The following is a 17,264-nucleotide window of genomic DNA, read 5'->3' as shown; positions in this document are numbered from 1 at the left end:
TGTGTGGGAACTTAGTCGCCTCAAGGATAATTCTTTTAAGGTTGACTTCCCGACCTTGGAGGACTTAGAGCGCATGCTCAGTTTTGGGTGGTGCAGAGTCCCTGGAACTGAGTGCATCCTCGAGTTCCATGAGTGGAAACGAGTTGAGCCGCAGGGCAAGCCCCTCACTCAGGTTTGGTTATGTTTCTCGGGGGCACCTTCCAAGCCGCTTCATGATGCCCGAGTTGCTGCTAGCTTGGGAATACTGGTCGAGAAAACTGAGAAGGTGGGCATGGCTTTCACCAGAGCTAATGGAGTGGCACGCTTACTCGTGAGTATCCTTGATATTGAGTTTGTACCTGACATGGTCAAGTGGACTTATAAGGGGGAGGTTTTCAACCTTGAGACAGAGTTTGAGGACACAGATCTTTTTGCGGAGGCTATGGCAGGGACAGATGTGGATATGCAGGATAAGGATGATGGTCCCAGTAACACGGAATCACGAGGGGATGAGGTTGAGAATCAGTTGGCCAACGGGCCGAGTTCCACCTCGCAGGCACCTGGGTCTGGGGTGGCCCCTTCGGTTTCGGCGCCTATGAGCACTTTGAGATTTGGTTCGTTTGAGCCTGCATCCGCTCCTCCGAGACTCTGGAGCGACCGGGTGGAGTCTGTGGATGAGCTAGAGGCCACGCTACCACCCTTGGTTTGACGGTGTTGCTGTGAGAGGGGGGAATAGTGGGCAGGAGGCCCCCTCTTCCCCTTCTTCTCCCGTGGCTTCTCCTCGGTCGAGGACCGTTGGGGAGGGGCCTTCACTGCCCGCTGCCGTCGGGTCGGCTGTGAGAGGGAGACCAGGGCAGGAGGCCTTTGGTCTTTCTTCTCCTGCGGTGGCTACGCACTCTTCTCTTACGGCGTCAGGTGGAGCTAAGGGTGGGCTATCCCTTGATACGCCTCAGGGGTCGGGCCCGCTGGCGCCAGCTTGCTTGGCAGCTCTGCCTGGCGAGAAGGGAGGGGGGCAGGCGGCCCCTCACTTCCCTTCCCCTGTGCGCATGTCGGTCCCAGGGCCGAGGTCGGGGCCGGGAGTTCCTCGTCTACCGAGTGATGGGGGTGAGGCGGGATGCCTGACCCCTATCCAGGCTTCTAGGGAGGAGGTAATCGCTTCTAGAGGGATCCCGGATCCTGTGTCTCAGGGGCGGCAGATGAGTTGTCGCCTCTAGGACCAGCCGGAGATTGATGACATGCAGCTGAGGTGCGCCAAGCGGGCGGCCAAGCTTCGTGATCTGGAGGTCACTACTGGTATGTGAGTTAACACCTCCAATTCTATTCTGCATTTTTCTGATGCTGAGATTATTCATAATGCAAACCAGTTAGGTGTTTCACTTGGTAGTAATGATAATGAAATCTCACATTCAGTAAATGATATCTTGGGTCTTGAAGCGGATCGTGCTTTAGACATGATTCGCAATCTAGCAGCAGTTAAACCTATGAACAATTCTGAGATTACACAGTTGGGAGTTAGGGTGTTAGATTCGCTCCGTGCAGATATTGCCCCCCTCCCCCTGGGTCAGGGGAGGAGGATGGTTCTTTAACGATGGGGGATGACGATCCTATAGAGGTCCTCTCCGAGGGACTCCTTGTCGACGGTTGTGAGGACCGGGTGGTGGATTTACCCAAACCTAAGCGCAAGTGGCAGCGCAAAATCTACCCGACTTTGGCAGTGCGTAGAAGTGCTAGGAACCGGATGACCAAAAAAAATTCATGATGAGTTATGAGAGAATTTTTTGGGAATATCAGAGGTCTAAAGGACTTGGCTAAAAGACGTTTTCTAGCAGAGGCTTCGATCAAACAGAGGCTGGACTTTATTGCTCTTTCGGAAACCGGAAGAGGCAATTTTGCGCCTCAATTCCTTAATACGCTATCGGGAGGGGCCGATTTTGATTAGCATTGTCTACCTCCGAGAGGAAGATCAGGCGGCATCTTACTTGGGGTTAGATGTGAGATGCTGGAAGTCCGGAGTGTGGTCATGGGAGATTTCGCTGTCAAATTTCGGGTTAGGTCCAAGATCGACGGATTTAATTGGGCCTTGGTGGCGGTATATGGTGCCGCACAGCCAGAATTAAAACCGGACTTTCTGGCGGATCTGGTCCGTATTTGCGGTTCAGAGCAGCTTCCAATCTTAGTAGGGGGCGACTTCAATATCATTAGAAGGAGAGACGAAAGAACAATGACAATTTCGATGGCACATGGTCGTTCATGTTTAACACCATTATTGAAAGCTTGGATCTGAGAGAGATAGAGCTTTCCGGCCGAAAATTCACATGGGCTAATTCTTTGCCTACTCCTACTTTTGAGAAACTTGACCGTGTACTCGCAAGCGTTGATTGGGAACAGAAGTTTCCTCTAGTCGCCGTACAGGCGTTATCGCGTGGAATTTCGGACCACACCCCATTGTTGGTTTACTCTGGGGAGGCAACGCACGTGGGGAACAAGAATAGCTTCTCCTTTGAACTATCTTGGTTTGAGAGAGAAGGTTTTTTGGATCTTATAGCTAGGGAATGGGCTAAAGATTCAGGAGGTAGAACTCCAATAGAGAGATGGCAGAATAAGATTCGTCACCTGCGAAGTTTGTTACGAGGGTGGGCTAAGCATCTTAGTGGGGTGTATAAGGTCGAAAAGGAAAGGCTCCTTTCCCTTATCCAGGCCTTAGATGTAAAAGCCGAGTGCACAATCTTAGGTCCAACGGAATTGCATGTTAAGCGAGATGCGGAGATGAGGCTGAAAGAGCTTCTGCGAGAAGAAGAACTGAAATGGGCATTGCGGGCGAAGGTACGTCCAGGGGGACGCCAACACTCAGTTTTTTCATATGATCGCTAATGGCAAGCACAGAAAGAAAAAGGATCTTTCAGCTTGAGCAAGAAGAAGGGATGATTGTAGGGCAGGAAAATTTAAAACTATACATCACTGAGTATTATAAGAAATTATTTGGGCCTCCGGAGGATAATTTTGTTTCGCTTGATGAGTCGCGGAATGAGGATATCCCCCAGTTGGCTTCAGATGAAAATGATATCTTAACTGACCCATTCTCCGAGAAAGAGGTGTTTGAAGCTATTGCTCAAATGAAGAGTAACTCTGCTCGAGGGCCGGATGGATTTCCGGCGGAGTTTTATAAGAGATGCTGGCATATTATTAAAGGAGACTTGCTTCCGATGTTCCACGACTTATTCGCTGGACAGCTTCAATTGTTTCATCTAAATTTTGGAACGATTACTTTGTTGCCGAAGAAAACAGAGGCGGTCCGAATTGAGTAGTTTAGGCCCATCTGTCTTCTGAATGTAAGTTCCAAAATCTTCACCAAGGTTGGGACTAATATACTCACACAAATTGCGCATTCTGTGGTGCAGCCATCCCAAACTGCTTCCATGCCGGATAGGAACATCCTTGAAGGGGTGGTGGTCCTGCATGAAACACTCCATGAAATCCATACGAAAAAACTAGATGGGGTGGTTTTCAAAGTGGATTTCGAAAAAGCGCACGACAAAGTCAAATGGCCATTCCTTCAACAGGCGTTGAGGGTGAAAGGTTTTGATCTCGCTTGGCGAAGACAGATAGAATCTTTCACGCAACAAGGCAGTGTTGGAATCAAAGTGAATGATGACATAGGTCGTTATTTCCAAACACATAAGGGCCTGAGACAAGGAGATCCAATGTCACCTATTCTACTCAACATTGTAGCTGACATGTTGACAATTCTAATAGGGAGGGCTAAGGATGCTGGACAGGTAGGTAGCCTGGTACCTCATCTAGTGAATGGAGGTGTATCTGTCCTACAGTACGCTGATGATACTATCATCTTTATGGAGCATGACTTGGCGAAGGCGCGAAACATGAAGTTGGTGTTATGCTTGTTCGAACAATTGTCTGGTCTGAAGATTAATTTTCACAAGAGTGAATTGTTCTGCTTTGGTAGAGCCAAGGAGGAATAAGAGGCATATAAGCAATTGTTCGGGTGTGAATTGGGGGCTTTACCTTTTACATATTTAGGTGTACCCATTCATCACCGTAAGCTAACAAATAGCGAATGGAAGTGCATTGAGGATCGCTTTGAGAAGAAATTGGGATGCTGGAAGGACAAACTGATGTCATGTGGAGGCCGGTTAGTTCTTATTAATTCGGTGCTCACTAGTATGCCCATGTTCCTTCTGTCTTTTTTTGAAGTACCAGTGGGTGTTCGGAAAAGAGTCGATTTCTATCGATCTCGTTTCTTCTGGCAAAGCGATGAGTTGAAGAGAAAGTATAGATTAGCTAGATGGGACATTATTTGTCGACCTAAGGACCAAGGGGGTCTCGGGATCGAAAATCTTGAGGTAAAGAAAAATGTCTCCTTGGTAAATGGCTGTATAAGCTTTCGAGAGAGACCGAGGCCACTTGGGCCTAGATTCTGCGTAATAAGTACCTCCATTCCAAGACCTTATCCCAGGTGACGGTGAGGCCGATGGATTCGCCTTTTTGGAAAGGCCTGATGCGAGTTAAGTCGCTCTTCTTTAACCGGACCAAGGTGGTTATCGGTAACGGTACTTCTACGAGATTCTGGGAGGATATCTGGCTAGGGGATACGCCATTGGCGGTTCAGTATCCTTCTCTCTATAGTATTGTTCAACGAAGAGATGCGATCATTCAGACGGTTTGTCAGTCCACACCTCTAAATATTAGCTTCAGGAGAGCTTTAGCCGGTAACCGTTGGGAAGCTTGGCTCCATCTTGTGAAAAGACTGATGGAGGTTCAACTTTCTCAGCGCCCAGATCGGTTGTGTTGGAAACTTACGAGGAATGGAGTATTTACGGTTAAATCTATGTACTTGGATGTTATTAACTCTAGTTCTATTCCTACGTCGAAACATGTGTGGCAAGTCAAAGTTCCCTTGAGAGTTAAAGTGTTCATGTGGTTTATGCATAAACAAGTCATTTTAACTAAGGATAACTTGATTAAACGCAACTGGACTGGATATAGTCGGTGTAGCTTTTGTGATACAAATGAAACTATTAAGCACCTCTTTCTCGATTGTCCTATGGCAAAAATTCTATGGCAGTCAGTGACAATAGCCTTTAATATTGCTCCTCCACAGAATATTAACACGTTATTTGGAACATGGTTGGATGGGATTGAGCCCCAAACAGCGAGGCACATTCGTGTTGGAGTATGCGCGTTATTATGGGCTATATGGAATTGTAGAAATGATTTAGTCTTTAACAGAACATCCAATACTCATTTTTTGCAGGTTATATTCCGAGCCACTGCTTTGATCCGTATGTGGTCATTACTCACTCCGACGGAGGCCAGGGAGCGTTTGGTTACTGGATCTATCCGATGGGAGATGGTTGCACGGGATATCTTCAGCCGGTTTGGATGGCGGTCATGTAATAGGATAGGCAATTAGTTTTCCTGTCTTTCTCTTGACGGCCGGCTGTGGCATTTGTTTTGCTTCTTTACCGCTCTGTGAGCAGCTTTGTTTGAGACTTTTAAATTTGTGTTGAACCTCTTTGCTTGTTTTATAAAGGTGGCTGTTTGCATCTTTCCGATGCAGAGGCCAGGGATGTCCCCCTTTTTCAAAAAAAAGGAGTACTCTTCGTTAGGCATAGGCCAGTTTAGTTCTAGCGCAAGAAGTATTTGATGTGCTCAACAACATCTGTGATGATGATCCCATCGACTGCAAAGACAATGATCGTTAGCTTAGCTAGGACAAGTATACTTGGATCTCAGGCTCAGCAACTACATATCCAAAAATGTGTGGAAATGAATACAGGCTGTGTTCATCACGGCTGTAACTAGTTATGTACTTACAATTTTTTCTGGAAGTGGGTTCAGAGTGCTACTAGATGAATTCCTCTGCATGCTTTTGGCTTCTCTTACCTTGCGAGTTAATGTAAATGTACAGAACTTTTTTTGCAATCTGATGCTCACGGACATAGGTTGGTTTGTTGGCACCATTTCACGGACCCAAAGCAAACATGTGCAACGCAAATTAACTGCAAATCAGCCTGATATGGACTTTATTTAGTACTGCTGTATGTATGAGTATCTCCTCTTTGTTACACTGTACAGTGAGTGCTTTATCAAGATATAAGCATAATTACTGACAACCTCCTCCATTTCCATATCAGGCCTCGTGTATTTGTCGTGTTTCCACGCGTCGCTAACGCCGTGTAGCTGCTTCACATCTCCGCGACAAGCTCGGACTGAGCAAGCGCAAGGTCGAACGAGGAGAAGGAGTGCGCAGCGAGCGTGACCTGCATCTGTTCCGCTGCGTTTTGCAGCTGGCTTGTCACGGGCACGACCTGCATTGTTCATCAAAGCAAGATTCAGCTTCAGGTGACACAGCTCCCAAGAGACTGATGCCGAAACGAACAATAAGCTCTACACTCCAGAACCTAACCACAAACAGAAGTGGTATGCTACCTTGTTCGGGTTACTGAAAGAATTTTCATCCTTCACATTGCTGGACGTGAGAACAGTAGCATTTGACCCCAGCGCGTTGATGCTAGCCTGAAGCCCGGACACAGAGATCGTGAGGCTCACGGTGTCCGACCCGAAGTTCACAATCTGCAAGGGAAGAGCTTTCAAGATCAACACAAATATTCACCGCCCCCCTCCGGATATAACAATGGAACGTTACTTGCCTTTAGTTTCAGGAAGCTATTCCTGGAATCCTGCCAGGTGATGGCAGATGCTGCTAGAGAACCAGAGTAGCTGGAACTGATTGTAATTGGATGAATCATGGCACCACTAGATTCGCGGAAAAACTTCTGCATCCAGTAACTAGGAGTTCCGTATTGTTGCCAGGAGTTGAAGACGATAGCATCCGGATTCCACCTGATTATTTGATTCAAACATAATTACTGCGATATTAATCAACAAGAACTCGCGAAATGAAAAAAAGATATGGATACAGACGTTTGATCATTGTCGTTTACAAAGAGTGGTGCATAACTTGCCATCTGAACAATATCACTGCAAAGAACCAACAAGAAGTCAGCTAAACCCACAGTACAGATCTATAGGTAGTTGCTAGGAGAGTAGACAAACTCTGTGAGGGATCACCTGTTCTTCTCCAGTCCAGTAAGGAAGGCAGCCTCTGCTAGTGAACCAAGAAGGCTTCCTCTACCTGCATCAGTTCTCCATACGGCATACTCACTGACAAAGGCCTATTAAATATTCATATTGTCAAAACACATGAATGTATTTACTGTCCATAAGGATGAAAGGATGTTGATACGCAGAAGAGCTATATTATTTAGTACTCCCTCCGTCCGGAAATACTTGTCGCAGAAATGGATATATCTAGACGTATTTTTAGTTCTAGATACATCCATTTCTATCTATTTCTGCGACAAGTAATTTGGGACAGAGGGAGTAATATATTGTCAAAACACAGGAATGTATTTACTGCCCAAGATTTTCCAGGACATGCAAGTAGCATCGAAGACCTCAGTAAGTGTTACTTAGATCCTGCAGGTTCCTCATTGTTCTTACAATGACCCCAACAGTTCTTGTTTTAATGGCCCCTAGTTACACTCAATGTTTGGCAGAACTTCACGGAAACTACGTGCAGGCCAGCCCACCCCGCACCCCCAGCAGAAATTTCTAGAAATACAAAAAGATGCTCGGTTTGAGGTCTCAATTCCTATATTTCTCATCATCATTCAGAAACAGAGTTTTGAACAACGATGAAGATACACCAGGTAACCCTACATAAAATACATGCTATGGCAAGAACATCCCTAAAGAAAAGCCAGGAGATGCTGGACTGTGTACAAGATCGATACCAAAGCATTTGAAAGGCCATCTGGCCCATGTCATAAAAGTGAAAAGACAAAGTAAACCATGAAAATAGAGGTATACCTTGGGACCAGTACGAGAAGTTTTATCAAACGTACCCTTCATGTTAAACAAAGTCTTAGAATCGGTGTAGACCTATAAAAAACAACTTTTTCAGAATCAATGAGAATCTTAACAGGGGAAATGGGTTGAGCCAATTTGTCACAAGTAAACCCAATGAGAATCTTAACAGGGGAAATGGGTTGAGCCAATTTGTCACAAGTAACTTACATGGAAGTCATACAAATCAGCAGGATGGTCAAGTGGTTTAGATGAACCATCACAGTTTGAAATCATCTGAATGTCTGGATAGGATTCTCTTATAGCATTGTAGAACTTGAGGTAATTACCTGTTCAATGGAATTAAAGAACATCATGTACCTAGAAGATTATTGCAAATATTCATTATACAGTTTGACTGAAATAGCAAACTACCAGAAGTAATGATCAGGTGGAACTACTTAATAGGTAACTTTATTAAAGAAGATTTACCAGGTAATAGTTTACTCTTCTGTTTTAGTTAGTAGTGCTATACTTGTTATGCTTCGCTAACTTCATCTTTTCTTTTGATGAGAACATACATCACTATCATTTAATTATGAAGTGTTATTTTAGCTCACTCGTCCTATCATATTTCTCTGTAATGCTCCAAAATTTTGGAAAGAAAACTATGACTGAATAATCATCTCAAGAACTTTTCTTTTTAGGGGTAGCTATGGTTGAATCTTGTTATTTCCATGGTTTTACACGATTTAGTTATCATGCACAAGGCATCTTCGGGACTTCGGCCTATATTGTGAAATGGGTGGATAAGTAGTTTCTCAAACAAATAAGAACAGTAGTTGACAAAAAATATCAAGAACACACAGAGGAGCTGAGCATATTTGCATTAAGAGGTAGGCAAGAAATTACCGAGGTAGTATTTTTTCCCACAATCTTCATTTCCAATTGCAACATATTTGACTGGGAACGGTTCAGGATGCCCCATTGCAGCTCTAACAGAGCCCCATGTTGAGTTTGCACTCCCCCTTGCGAATTCTAGACTGTCCAATACATCCTGCAGAAAGACAATAATTTCAGAATAATGTACATGGGATTATAACGAGTTAATTACAATTTAACTCTTGGGAACACATCGGGCATTAATACTACAGTACCACAGAATTAAATGATAGAACTGGAAGAAACTGGTCCGTGGACAAGGTTGAACAAATAAGTAATTTGCTCTTGTTTTGATGCACCATGGCAATGCTAAGTTATAATTGCTTGCAAATTGCCGTTCATTCAAGACTTAGAAGTATCCATCATACAATTACATGTCTACCCTGATAGAAAATGAAGTACAATTTCAAAAATACCTTTACAAAAGGGGCAATGGCAGCGGTACTAACTTCATCATTGTGGCTGATTCCTGGTATTTAAGAAAGAGGACTCCAACATTTAAGAAGGCGGACACTGCTAATCATTGATATGACAAAATTTGAAGATATTTACCATTGTTGAATACCCAGATTGGAGCAGCCCCCAGGTCTTCAGAAAGCTTTGATATAGATTTCGAAGGCAACATATGGTTAGGTGAGAATATAAAAGGAAAAAGGTGAAATAATGTTCATCACTTGGCTGGTACCTGAAGAAACTCATAATATCCAAGGCCATCGTCAGTCCAGTAATGCCAAACATCTCCGAAGTGTCCAGGCCTCTCTTCCCATGGACCAATAGATTCCCTCCACCTGAAAGCATTTCTTAACCATTCGCCTTCAACGAAGCAACCACCTATAATGCATTCCGAGCAAACCATGTAAAATTAAGGAAAAGGAAAATACAAAATATCAGATGTCTTTACAAACTTAGTTAGGGATGAGTTGGGTTCATTTTAATGGAATGTTACATTAGTCAAGGGAACATGTTATATGAAATAAGATATTTAATTAATATGGTCAGAGCACATATTCGACTGGGAATATATGAAACTTTAGTCAGTATAACATAACTTGCATATGGTACTGAGATATATTAGTCGAATAAAATATAATGATATTTGATTCTATCATATTTTAAGTGAACACCTCACTAGGCATTGCCGTAGTTGGCTCAGTGGATTTCTCTGATAATAGGGGAACTGAGGGTTCAGTCAGCTAGGTCTCACAAGTTCTGATCGGAAAGTAAAGATATTCAGGTTAAAGCAACACGAGCAAATATCCATCCAGTCTAGTAAATTATACTGTACAAGTCCAGCCATTAGTGTGAAGCCACCAATAAACTGAGCAAAAGTTAGACAAGACTCATATGGGATATGGCCATACCAGGAAATCTCAAGAATCGTGGTTTTAGATCCAAAAGCATGGATATCAATTCGGTGCGAAAACCATGTCCCTGTATGTATAGAAAAGAAAAGGGCCAGTTACATACTCAGATAAACTCAAGCGCCCTAATCATGATCAGGCACTACGAGGATATAGCAAAGCAACGCACAGTATCCATTTAAAACCCTAATCTTCAGGGTTTTGCTCCTCAATCGATGTGTAGCATGGGCGGATCCAATGCGGGGGTCATGGGGGCAATGGCCCCCACAAGCAATTTGCATATTTACTTTTACTAGTGCATATGTATATACATTTACCCATTTTTGTGTAATTCAACCATCATTGCCATTGCTTGCTCCCACATTGGTCAAATTCTAGATCCGCCAATGATGTGTAGTTCGGTATTCTAAAGCTTTGGATCTCTACCTTCTTTCAGTTCTTGTCAATATCAATATCAAGAATATTAGTGTATAATATACCTTGAACGTGTCTGATGGCATGAGTGATACTTGATCAAACCATACAACTCCCTTCTTGTTAGATGTTATCTGAAGTCTTGACGTTCTGTTTGTCCCTTTAGCTATCAGTTTTTGCTCCACTTTTGTCCAGTTGGAAGTGCCAGCGACTCTGAAACAAAAAATATCCCATAAACTAATGGAAATATTGTCGTCCTCCTCCTTACCAGATATTGAGATAAACGATACTAACGGTACAGTAACTGAAGCGAGCTTCTGCAACCCATCAGAGCTTGCTAATGAAACTGTCAAATCTGCAGCTTCTGCTGATTTAACATACATTACAAGATTGTATGTCTTTCCATCTTCTATGTTCTGAAAGATGAAATGGTAAAGGTAATTACTAAATTGGATAATAGTTGGAAGGTTAGGAGAAGGAGGTAAAAAATACTGCTACTGCCTTGCAAGGGGGAAAAAAGACACGGCTGCATGAGGTTACATCTCTATCATGTGATACATTGATATCAAATATATTAGTTCACTGAACCACAATTTTTATGCTTACGGTCAACTTAAAATTGCGTCATACCATGCCCCAGAACCCAGGGTTGTAAATGCCAACGCCACCGGCTGGGCATTCATCACAGAGAACCTCCATCCTAAGAGCGATGATGTTTCGACTGAAACATGATGTACGATCAGTCGCCACAAATATGGAAGCGTCGTCTCCGATTATAGACCATGGGTCAATATTTGATGGCGTATGGAGTCCCCCGGCTTCAAAACCTGAAGCATAAAAATACATTTGATGATTTCACTGAAATTCAGGTATGGACAATATTTATGTAGGATTTTTATGTTCTGGTGTCCCACAACCAACAATAATGAATTACCTCTATTACTAACAAGTTCTGCCCATATGCCACCGGCTCCTGCATGGTTGATCTCCTACAACATTATGCAAGGTACTTAATAGGAGAATATAATCAACGGCGGAGCTACATCCATGTCGCGCGGGGGGGGGGGGGGGGGGGGGGGGGGCTTTGCCCCCAGCCACCACTTTATATACTCCCTCCATTCCCTTATACAAGGGACTTCATATTTTTATGTCTAACTTTGACCATTAATTTTACCAACAAAAAGTGAGTTATATGCCACAAAAAATATTTCATTGCATGCACATTTCAAAGATTTTCCGATGATATATTTTTATGACATATAATCTATATCTTACAAGTCAAAGTTTGACACGAAATAACAAAATGGCCTTGTATTAGGGAATGGAGGGAGTAATATGTACCATGAAAAAACATAAACTGATATAGTACAAACAAACTGGTATCTTACCTCAAAAAACATCCCAAACAGTGTGTCTGGGATCTTTCGGGCAAGCTGTGACGAGGCATCAACCTTGAGGGTGGCATTCTGTGTCGCCTCTAATTCTGATGCTCGGCATTTGCATCCAAGGCAGAACAGGAGCAGCAAGAATGAGACGGTAGGAACGAGCACTTGTTTGGGACCCATACGCGTCATCTTGTAAAGAACACTAATGTAGTCCGTGTGTCTGTCGAACAAATAACGAAGGAGTAGACTGAATTAGCTGGGAAATGGAAAATCGAAAGAAGTATTGTCAAAAATGATCTTATATTTTGGGACGGAGGGAGTACAAAATAGACAACATGGGATGTGCGAAACAATGGCCATGAGCTACTTAATCCGACTGGAGCTATGTGTTTGCGAATCATGCAGCTGACACAGGCGTCTCAAAACGGAAAGTGATTAAGAGCCGACAGAAGCGGTGAGAAACTGTTCTAACAAAAATAGGTACTGTACCGACTGACTGACTGACCCCCTCCCTGGAGCGTTTCATCGAACAACCTGCCTGCATACCCCAAACAGGAAAGGACCGAAACAGGAAGGCGGAGAGTACGATACTGCGACATGCCCACAGAAGAGATGGAGGCGCTAGTAATTTGCTCACCATGAACCCCACAGCCGGCAGCAAGCGGCTGAGGAAGATGGAGGCGACAGGCGAGTGAGTGTACGAGCAGCGGAGGCGCGCGCTTAAGTAGGCGAAGCCGCCACGGCGAGGAAGCAGTGGCTTTGAAGGGAAGGGATGGCGATCGGACGCCGGAGGCCACGGCCGGTTGCTTGCCGGAGTGGGCAGCTTCGGCCGTTGGTTGGTCTGTTGGCCCGCTCGCGCGCGCTGACTGGCCGTCGGGACCCGCTTTATCCGTATGACAAGAGTTTCCATCCTCTATCCCAGATCGAATTAATGAGAAAGGAATCATTTCGTTGTTGCGATAAGACAGGGTGGGGTTGTTGTCGGGCCACTGTCAGATGATTGAATTGAATATCCATTTAGATCGCCTCATTTGTTTATCAGGTGGTGTGCCATACGTAGTCTCCAGAGAGCAGATGAGGAATAATATATTTGAGTTGACCGTTTGGAGCACGGGAATTGCGGATTAGAAATTCATCGCGGAGTTTAGCTTTCCTACGTGAATATTGCATGTCCCCGGGCACTCCCTTAAATCTTACTCCCTCTAAAATGATTAAGTCAAAATAATGTAACTTTGACCAACTATATATATAGATAAATATTTAAGACCTACAAAATCAAAATACCCATGATATGAAAATATACTCCTCATAAAGAATCTCATGAGACTAATTTGGTGTTCTATATGTTATTCTTTTTATTTTCATCAATAAAAGGAGGTTTTTATTAGTTTAAAATATAGCATCAAGCGGATATGATCATATTGAGCAACACTCAACCTCTGCATAAATAGGATGCACATAGCCAATAGGTTGACAAAAAAAAACGACAAATTGGTGGCAGTAAAGTCCTATGAGACTGAAATTATGCCTATGTCGAAGGAGGAGGTGTACCGAGCCAAAGATTATGTTGCCACTCACGTTTGGTAAAAAACATCTCTGGCCACTCGCTTCAACCGCATGCGCATTGTCTTGAACAACGGTTGATACTTCGTTCGGTGCAACATAGAACACATACGGAGTAAGTGCGTACAACAAAAATAACCTGCAAAGAAGAAGGTGATGTCAAAAAAAACTGCAAAGGAGAAGAAGTTTTACCGTAGATGTTATTTCTACATAGCCAAAGCGATCATAATAAGGCAAACGCTCCCACCCTTATTAGCATGCAAAACCTATTTGATATACTGTCAAACCAGTATATATTGGCGACCGAGCGAGGCGCGGAGGGGGGTTAAGTCGATGATCGTGCTGATCACTTGGGAGATCTGGCAGGAGCGAAATGAGGCAACTTTCAGAGGCAAGTGCCCTTCGGCTACATTCATCCTCGCTGCAGTCCGGCGCGCTCTGTATCAATGGAGAGTGGCGGGAGCGAAGCATCTCATGAGCCCCTTCGGGGACAGTCGGAAAATTATAGCCTAAGGATCTTTTCTTAGGCCCTCTGCTGGCTCCCTTAGCATAACGAGGCCGCTTTATTTTTCTTTTTCATGGGCTCTTCTCTAGCCACCCACCTTATCGCTTGATCATCATGTTTCCCGCCTTCTTCCTTCTAAATCAATGAAACGCCAACAGTGCTGGATCTTTCAAAAAAAAGTATATATTGGCGAGATTGTCTTTAGTTAGTATAACTGTCCTATAAAGATACCACATACAACTCCTATTTTATATTATTATAATATATAATGTTATAGACTTAGATGAAACTTAAACAAGTAGCTCCTGCCAATGTTCCAATAGATCGTTTTCTTTCTTCCCGTGGAAGAAAGAGAACTCTTTGGCTAGGGTTTCACATGCCTCTCGTCGGTGCCACCACCGGTCTACTTCATCTTCTGTGGTCTTAGGGCCATGAAGGCGTGGTGGATCTCGGCTCTTCCCGGCGGGAGAGCTTCGTTTTTTCAAGCTTTTTTGAGTTTTGTTAGGGTTTGTGTCCTGCTCAGATATGTGAGGCAGCGGCGTCTCTCTGAGGATGAAATAAAGTTCTCGCCGCCTAGTCCCTGTCCTGGTGGTGTTTCTAGCATCGACGGAGGGCGTGTGGAGGTTTGTCACCGGAGGATCTTGCGGGATTCAGTCGGTGCTTGTCGCCGGTGGATCCACGTGGATCCTGTATTCGTTCGTCTGTGTTTGTGTGTCGGATCCTTTCGATCTACGATGGTCTTCATCGGCGGCAGTTGTTGTTCTGCTGCGTTGATCCTATAGGGCATTAGCACGACGACTTCCCGACTGTCTACTACAACAAGATTTGCCCGGCTCCGATGAGGAAGGGCTGAAGACGGCGGCGCGTCTTCGGCTCGCTCCAATGCTAGTTGCCGTCACTAGAGGGGTTACGGATCTGGGTTACGGATTTAGATGTATTTTTTACTTTTAGTGTTCTCTGTACTACTTTAACAATTAATGAATAGATCGATAGTTATTCTAAAAAAAATTGAAACTTCAGTTATTTTGGAATGGAGATAATAATTAACAATGTACCTTAGCGTAGTTGTAAATAGTGGCACAGGGGTGTGCACTCTCATGAAGGCTTGCACTCTCGGTCTCGTCTCATGGACAGAAATGCTCAACTTGGCATTTTGCTGTCTTTGCTTGCCGCCCAACACAAGAAAGCTCAAGCACCCCACGTGCCTTGTTGTCACGTGTCCAGCGGGGCGTCTTCTTCTCATGGAGACAGAAAATGCTTCAAGGGCAACAACAACAAAAAGCTTCAAAGGTGTACCTAGTCTCCAACATCGTGCATCTTAACATCGCAACATCCGGACAGAACGGTCAGATATTTTTCCAAGTCATGCACAAACATTCAGGGCCGGTTCATCCAAAATCACACAAATCAGGGTTTGTGGGCATCCATGTCCGCCCTGTAGGCCTGCGACACCCCGAGCCATCCAACAAACCCTCTCTTATTCCACTCCAACTAGTACTTCTCTTTCCGTGCCACGTTCATGCCGGTTCAGAGAAGATGTGACCGGTCACTGTCACCTGATGGCTGAACATAATGACATTCACACCATTGTAGTGGTCATGAAAGTTGCTCTGGCTCGCCACTCGTGCCGTGTGTGCTCGCTCTCCACGCCGCCGCCATCCGCATTTCAAATGTTGCTAGAGGAGCAACGACACAACCTATAACTCCTCGAGCACCACCGGCTCACAAAGGGCCAGATCACCAACAAGCAGGCGAACGAGAAGGTTGTGGGCCATGAGCGATGATAGCTATGTGTCAACAAGACAAAGTGCGTCTTGTTCGAGGAGATCTCAGCGAAGATGGACACGGAGGCGACGCAAGGGGTGGTGGACGGGAAAGCTGCCAGCCTCGGCAGCTCCAGGTTGTTCGTGCCAACGACTACACGTGGTCGGACCATCTGGTTCGATCGTCAGCCTCACCTCCATCGATGATGTCCACTACTCAAGTGGCGGACTCCAGCGAGGAGTAGGACGTGGGACACCGACGTGCCCACGTCTGGCGAAGAGTAGGACGTGGAACACAGATGTGTCATGTGCCCACGTCCGTCGAAGAGTAGACTAGCGCCGGTTACTTTTGCTACGTAAAAAAATCTAAATATTAATGAAAATGTCATGTGTATTTTTATTTGTTGCTCATGGTTGGATGATCCGCTAAAGGGAAGCATGCGTCGAGTAATTAAAAAAAGGCTCCAAGTGTGAAGAGTAAAATTATAAAAGAATAAAAAATAATTCAAAAATATTTGAATTTTTTGTGTGGCAAACTTTAAGTAATGTTTGAAGTGCGTGCAAAGTTTTATCGCAAAATCATATTGGTGGAAATCATGGCAAGAAAACAAAATAAGAGCTCTAAAATGCCTATGAACATTTCCAGAGCATCAGTTTTGTTTGTTTACCACGCCTTTCACCGATGTGATTTCACGATGAATTTATACATGCACTCCAAACATTCCATAAAGTTTGCCACATAGAAAAACCGTTTTTTGTTGTTGTTGTTGTTGTTGTTGTTGTTCATCTAGGAGCATTTGAGCTTGAGATTAGAAACTCCGCGTCCTGCGCAGGCATGTGCGTTCTCCCATGGTCATAAAAAATATATTTTCAGGATATGTTTGGACATTTCTTTTTCCAGTGGAGCTTTATTAATGCATTTGAGCTGCCTCCTCGAGCTGGTTTCTTTTCCTTTTTTCTTGAGGGAAGTCTCTTCCAGTTGTTGACTAGCCAAGATTCGGGATAGTGCCCTCCACGCAATAACAAAACATGGCTATTTCTTTGCGTACTGGAGGGTGGAAGCCTAGCTAGCTGGAGTAGGAAGGAGGAGGACGAGAGAGACATCGACCGCCCGGCCCTGGCAAGCAAGAAGGACGAACTAGCAAAGCTTTGCCCTTTGCAGCCACACACCTTAAGGACTACGCACGCGGACGGCGAAAGGCGAGCATGCGTGTGCATTCTCCCGTACTCGACGGCGCGCGCAGATTGATAAGGCGCGCGTCGCCCTCTACCGCTGCCTTGCAAGCGTCGTCGCCGCGGTGGATACGATCGGCCTCGCAGAGTGGTGGATGTACGCGCGCGCACGCCTCCATCCCACTCGGCGCTCGCGCATGTACGCCATGAGGATGCGGTCGTTCGAGTATGTACCTACCGCGCGTCACCTTCCTCCATCGGCTCGCTCGCATTGTCTTTGCTTGCAAGCGTCGCCCAAGCCAGTATCGGC

General features: G+C 44.7%; 1 protein-coding gene across 2 annotated transcripts; it reads right to left on the bottom strand.

Annotated features, from left to right (window-relative positions):
- Window positions 1–5,995: 5,995 nt before the first annotated feature.
- Window positions 5,996–12,852, bottom strand: LOC125551002 (alpha-L-arabinofuranosidase 1). Of its 2 annotated transcripts, XM_087518010.1 has the most exons (18): window positions 12,588–12,851; window positions 11,954–12,170; window positions 11,500–11,554; window positions 11,196–11,392; window positions 10,860–10,981; window positions 10,631–10,778; window positions 10,152–10,221; window positions 9,476–9,621; window positions 9,343–9,388; window positions 9,207–9,259; window positions 8,761–8,905; window positions 8,080–8,198; window positions 7,873–7,944; window positions 7,072–7,175; window positions 6,925–6,981; window positions 6,651–6,843; window positions 6,430–6,573; window positions 5,996–6,308 (listed from the first exon to the last, which is right to left on the bottom strand). In XM_087518010.1, exons 2-18 carry the CDS (start codon window positions 12,137–12,139, stop codon window positions 6,186–6,188), a joined length of 1,980 nt encoding a protein of 659 aa, XP_087374136.1. In that variant the 5' UTR covers window positions 12,140–12,170; window positions 12,588–12,851; the 3' UTR covers window positions 5,996–6,185. The 2 variants fall into 2 exon arrangements, with proteins under 2 accessions (XP_087374136.1, XP_048570102.2); XM_048714145.2 differs by having other exon boundaries at window positions 10,631–10,981; window positions 12,588–12,852.
- Between the last annotated feature and the right edge of the window lie 4,412 nt (window positions 12,853–17,264).

Source organism: Triticum urartu, chromosome 4A (genome assembly GCF_056163025.1).
Source record: "Triticum urartu cultivar PI428250 chromosome 4A, HENAU_Tu73, whole genome shotgun sequence".
NCBI lineage: Eukaryota > Viridiplantae > Streptophyta > Magnoliopsida > Poales > Poaceae > Triticum > Triticum urartu.
This window is presented reverse-complemented; position numbering and strand designations above follow the sequence as displayed.